General features: G+C 59.9%; 1 protein-coding gene across 3 annotated transcripts; it reads right to left on the bottom strand.

The window, feature by feature from the left end:
- Positions 1–2,399: 2,399 nt before the first annotated feature.
- On the bottom strand, positions 2,400–5,187 carry LOC128151423 (apoptosis-enhancing nuclease-like). 3 transcript variants are annotated; one of them, XM_052808865.1, is made up of 5 exons: positions 5,082–5,187; positions 4,731–4,775; positions 3,961–4,640; positions 3,469–3,669; positions 2,400–3,093 (listed from the first exon to the last, which is right to left on the bottom strand). In XM_052808865.1, exons 1-5 carry the CDS (start codon positions 5,185–5,187, stop codon positions 2,890–2,892), a joined length of 1,236 nt encoding a protein of 411 aa, XP_052664825.1. In that variant the 3' UTR covers positions 2,400–2,889. The 3 variants fall into 3 exon arrangements, with proteins under 3 accessions (XP_052664825.1, XP_052664826.1, XP_052664827.1); XM_052808866.1 differs by lacking the exon at positions 4,731–4,775 and having other exon boundaries at positions 3,961–4,637; positions 5,082–5,143; XM_052808867.1 differs by lacking the exon at positions 4,731–4,775 and having other exon boundaries at positions 5,082–5,140.
- Positions 5,188–5,487: the final 300 nt, after the last annotated feature.

Raw genomic sequence — 5,487 nt, 5'->3', positions numbered from 1 at the left:
CTGTGCAAGCCTGGGGCTGTGCTGCCAGGAGGGCAGGCAGGCAGCCTTGCAAGTAGGCTGGGGGAGCTCCACTGTGGGCAGGCAGGGAAAAAGCTGCCCTGGATCACAGGGAGGAGTGCTTAGAGAAATCTGTTCCTTGCCTGGAGCCCAGCCCAGGCTTACTTTTGGAAGTGGGTCTCACTAAAGTGTTTGGATGGTCAAGACTTCAGAAATGTGGGGTTTTACGTTTTTTTTTCCTTAATTATGCCTTCCCCTCGCCACTGGCTGACGGCAAGGCAGCCCGAGTCACAGGCTGATAAAGCCTCGTGGCCTTTCACCTCCTTTTGGAGATTTCTCCAGCCTCACCCCAACACACCCGTGTCTCACATTGAGCCATCACATGGCTTAGGGAAGTCAATGCTATGGGGTGGCGAGACAGGGTGGGCTGGGGGGACAACAAGATGGGGGGCTCAGGTGGACAAACAAGCCGGGAGCCGTTGGGTGCCCCATGCAAGCTCCCCACGAACCCACGTACCCCCTGAGGGGATGCAGTTATATGGCCCAGGTTTTATGGCCATGAGCAAAGCATCCCTCCTCCGTTACCTTCCTCCGGGTCTGCTTTCCCGGGAGCAGCAGACAGCACCGCTGTGTCAGCTTTGGGATGCCACCATCTTCTGACAGTGGGTCTGTTGACCCGCTGAGCTTTCACCTTTCCTACAGCTTTGCTTCCCTCCTACCACCCCGGGAGAGGTGGAAATGGCAGAGGGGAGGAAACGAGAGAAAAACCTGTGCCGGCCGTGCTCCTCCTGCACCCCCCTGGGTGTCCCCCCGGGGTTCAGGTCCCTCCCGCCAGGTCCTGCTGACATTGCCCGGCATCGCGCTGGGGCTCAGCTGAGCTGCACCCCGAGGCTCGCACGGAGGGTGGTGCCGGCCGTGGTTTCCAGCCGGCTGCATCAGGAACATGCCTGGGACAAACTGGCACGGGCAGAATTTAAAGACCTACCGTGGGGCCACGTTTCCTACCAGGACGGTGGAAGGCGCCTAGACCATGAGCTCACGGCGCAGCCCAGGTTATTATGATTTCTGTTGAAAGACGGTTGTGCTTGGGCCACCAGGAAGGCAGAGCTTTTTAGACACGTCCGACGTGTTTCGAAGCGTTTCTGAGCTGTCCCCGGCTTCCTCCGCCGGGCAGGGAGGAGTTAAGGTGGGAAGTGCGAGATGCGTCTTGTCATGGCACCGGTGTGTGCGTCAGGTGTGCCTGCGTCACCCGGCTCCCTTGGCCGCTTCCCAAGGCTGGGGCTGAGCTCTCCTGCCCTCCCCCTGGCCGCCGGGAAACGCCTGGGACCCGTCTAGCCTGGCCGCGGGCGACGTGGACTCCATTTCAGAGCTGGCTGCCGTACCCACACGGTGCTGTGGCTGGGCTCCCGAAAGCCCTCCAGCCCCCTCCTGCCGCCTCCCCTCTCCCAGGCCGGGCAGCAGGACTGGGGGACCCCTGGCCTAAAGGGGTGGCCTCAGCCTCGAGGCAAAAAAATATCCATTTTCTATAACCATGGCTGTTCAGTTCCCCGGGGAAGCATGCAACCCCCCGTGTCCAGCCCCAACCCCCCCTCCAGTGCTCACACACCCAGCTGGGGGTCCATCTGCGCAGCCACAGGTACCTACATGCATCACCCACGGAGCAGCAGCCTGCAGGCAGAGCCACTGTAGGCGAGCATCACCCTGTCCCCACACCATCACAGCAGCCCACACCACAGCTCAGCATCATCCCCACCCTGCAGAGCAGGGGCAGCTCTCACACCCGGACCCTGTGCGCGGGGACGCTGACGTGGGGTGGGCAAATCCCAACAGTGCCTCTCCTTAACACAGGGAGCTCCCTGAGCTGGGACAGCCCAGCTGCTGGAAGGTGACACAGTGGAATGCTTTCTCTCGTGCACTGGGATTTCTCCAAGCAGCCGGCAGCGCCAGACCACAGAGCTCTGGCTGAGCCCATCCCCTGCTCCTCCTGCCTTCACTGGGATGTCCCCATAGCAGAGGGGACCAGCTCGTACCCCAAGGAACAGCTTACTCCAGCAACTATCAGGCCACTCAAAGCACCTTTCCTGGTTGCAGGTGGGTTTTAAGCCCTGGGGCATGGCATTGGTACACGCGCAGCCATCTGCCAACCTCATCGCTGCCCTCTCCCTCCTGGAAAGCTGCCAGATCAGATCATGCAGCAAATACACAAGGGTTTAGCAAGAACAATTTTTAATTCAGGATTGGACAATTATGTGAATAGTCTGTTTAAAATTAAGTGCATGCTATGCTCTTGTCCAGGCTGGACACTGATTAGACCCAGACTTTCTTTTCAGGCTTCACTGTGCAAAGAAAGTGAGGAGAAAACTGGTTGTTTAACTGGCCCCCGGATGGTTCCCCGGACGGTCCCCCGGACGGTTTGCAGCCTTTGGGCATCAGCAAGACACCTCAGTCCTTCCACAGGAGGACTTGCCACTTGCCCACCATGCGGATATCCCCTTCCCAGAGGGCATAGGAGGTGCGCTGACAGCCCCAACCCACCGCTGCAGCCATCGCATGCCCCAGGGGCTCCACCAGGCTGACACCAGGACCCTGCTCATCCCCGAGCACCAAGTGACAGATGAACACGGCACAGCCACAGTGCTTATTTCTGTGCGACAGCAAGAGGCTGCAGACAGAGTTTTCAGGAGACTGCTGGTGTCCAAGTGTCACCATTTCTCCATCCCCCAGCGGGGCTGGGGGTGTCCGACTCCCCTGCACTTCTCCTGCAGTGGCATTGGGTGCTGGGCAGAGCCCACAGGGCACAAGTCCGGGGAAGGAGGTCAGCAGCCGCCTCCACCTTTAATAGCTGAAGGCACCAGGATGGCCTGGAACACGGGGAGGAGATGCCGTCTCCCATCATAGGCCACTTGCCATCAGGTCTGTGGGCCAGTACTGGTCATCCATGTACTGGTTGCTGTCTGCAGTGGGGTCTGTGATGGGGCTGGGGGGCCGGGGGGGCAGACTATGGGCCAGCTCCGTCTCCCACTGCACCTCCACCAGTCTATACAGCTCCATGGCCGTCTGAGCATCCTCCACCGATGAGTGTCCTTTGCAGCCGACCTGAGCAAAGGGGGAAAAGACTTGTTAGATAAAGGGGGCAGCAAAAATCCCACAGATCACATTGTCTGCTTGCTTGGAAGGACACAAGTGCTGGGGGTTTTGGAGATGGCAAAGGTTTGATGCAGCCAAGGAGATGCAGGAATCTCTTGAGCACTTTCTGGAGGGCAGAGGTCCTGTCCCTGTTTTACTGAGATGCTTAATGGTCAGCTTGATCCATCAAGCTCCCCCAGCTTGATCATAGCTGGGAGCACAGGATCAACAAGATTTATATCCATCTCACAGAGAGCACCCATGGAGGTGGGGGGACAAGGCTGACCACACAGGCTCATAGCAAACCCAGGAACTGCTCCCCATCTCAAGGTTCCTGGTGCTTACCTGGATCTTCTTCTGGAGCAGGTGCCTGGCCAAGCTCTTGAGCGAGACGCTGGCCCTGCCCGGCAGCCCTGCCCTCTTGTTCAGCATGGGGATCCGGCTGGTGTCTCGAGTCCTGTCTTTCGGGTGGAAGTACTTCAGGGCTTGGAAGTCATTGTGGACGGCATGTCCTACCACAATCTTGTCTTTCAAGATCTTCAGGATCTGGAAGCGTCAGAAAAGGTTAGACAGGCAGTGCATCAAAAGAAACACCAACTAAGCATAAAATAAACCATTTTGTGTTAAATTCGGTTCCTTCAGTTGTGGTTTTTAGGTTCCCAGAAGGGAGCAGTAACAAGAAAACTAACCCACTGCACACCTTCAGAGGCTCCCCATGCTGTGCTTGTGTCTCTGCTTCAGAGCAGCTCAGCACCAGCCACCAAATATCCCAATCTGTGTCTGGCAGATAGCACACAGCCCTTTTTTTTTTTTTTTTTTATTTCTCTCTTTCCTCACCTCCGCCTGGGCAGCCTTGAAGGGAATCGCGCTCTTCATGTGCTGCTTGGTGATGCCACTCCAGCGCGTCCGGTAGTCCACGATGGGGAGCTCGGGCTGGACGTACTTGTCGTAGATGATGTCCCCCTCGTAGTTCACCACAGAGCACCGCGCCAGCTCGCTCAACCTGCCCTGAGGACCGGTGCCCACCATCTCGCAGTCGATGGCCACGTACTTGCCTGGGCGCAGGAGCGGGGAGGACGTCCGCACCCCTTTGGAGCTGCCATTCCCCCGGGACAGCAGCACAGAGTGGTGCCTAGCTATGCTGTCCGGAGAGGCGGATGGGGACAGGAATGGGGAGACGACCTGTTTGGGCTTGGGGACCTTCCCACAACGCGGTGCCATGGTGCCATCCGCCTTGGTGAGCGTGCTGCCTGCCTCCTGTCCCGCCACGGGGGCCTGGCTGCCCAGGCGCCTGCGGGGGCTCAGCAGCCCCTTCTGCTCCAGCAGCGCTCGGCGCTCCATGAACCGCTGGTGCTTGCGGCTCTTCTTCTTGCCGCGACCCTGCGGCAAGCCGGGACCCTCCAGGGGCTGAGCGCAGCCCCCCGCGGCGGGGCCATGGGTGCCCTGCAGGGTGGGTGCGGAGGCCTTCGGGGTGGGCAGCAGCGGGCTCATCTGCCCTTTGCCAGGGGGCATCCCTGCTGGAGTGGGCACAGGGGGGCATGAGTGCCATGTAGCCCCCATGCTCCCCTGTCAAAAAGGGCCCACATACCCCACAACCCCCGACATACCCCCACTCGCGCGGTGCGGACAGGCACAGGCAGCGCGGGCAGGAGCTATGGGGCAGGGGAAGGGGGGACACGGACACATTGTCACACCCTGTCCCCACGCCCTTGCCCCCTCATTGCCCGGCCCCCACCTGCCCCATTCCCGGTCCCAGGACCCTGCCCACCCCCTTACCGATCAGCAGCCCCCTGCCCACCCCCCCCCGCCCACCCCATTACATACCCCCTAGGGCCCTCCCAGCCCATTACTCGGGCCCTCCCTGCCTCATTCCCGGCCCCAGTCCCTTGCCGGCCCCGCTACCTGACCCCAAGCCCCTGCCCGCCCCATTACCCCCCCCCGGCTGCTCCCAGACCCACCGCTGCCCGACCAGACCCGGCGCGGCTCCCACGTGTCTCGCCCGGAAACCGCCGTGCTCACATGCCCGGGCAAGTCCTCCCGTGGCCACGCCCCCTGTCTCTCCATTGGCTGCGCCGGAGGAGCGATTTGCATGCAAGGAGGCGGTGCCCACAGCAGCAGCGTAGGGCGGGGCTGCCGCCGTCTCGTAGCATCGTAGAATCGTAGAATCATAGAATCATTTCGGTTGGAAAAAACCTTCAAGATCATCGAGTCCAACCATTAACCATGCCCCCTAAACCATGCCCTGGAGTACCCTGTCCACTCGCTTTTTTAATACCTCCAGGGATGGTGAATCAACCACTTCCCTGGGCAGCCCATTCCAATGTTTGACAACCCTCTCAGTAAAAAAATTTTTCCTAATATCTA

This window comes from Harpia harpyja, chromosome 14 (genome assembly GCF_026419915.1).
Source record: "Harpia harpyja isolate bHarHar1 chromosome 14, bHarHar1 primary haplotype, whole genome shotgun sequence".
NCBI lineage: Eukaryota > Metazoa > Chordata > Aves > Accipitriformes > Accipitridae > Harpia > Harpia harpyja.
This window is presented reverse-complemented; position numbering and strand designations above follow the sequence as displayed.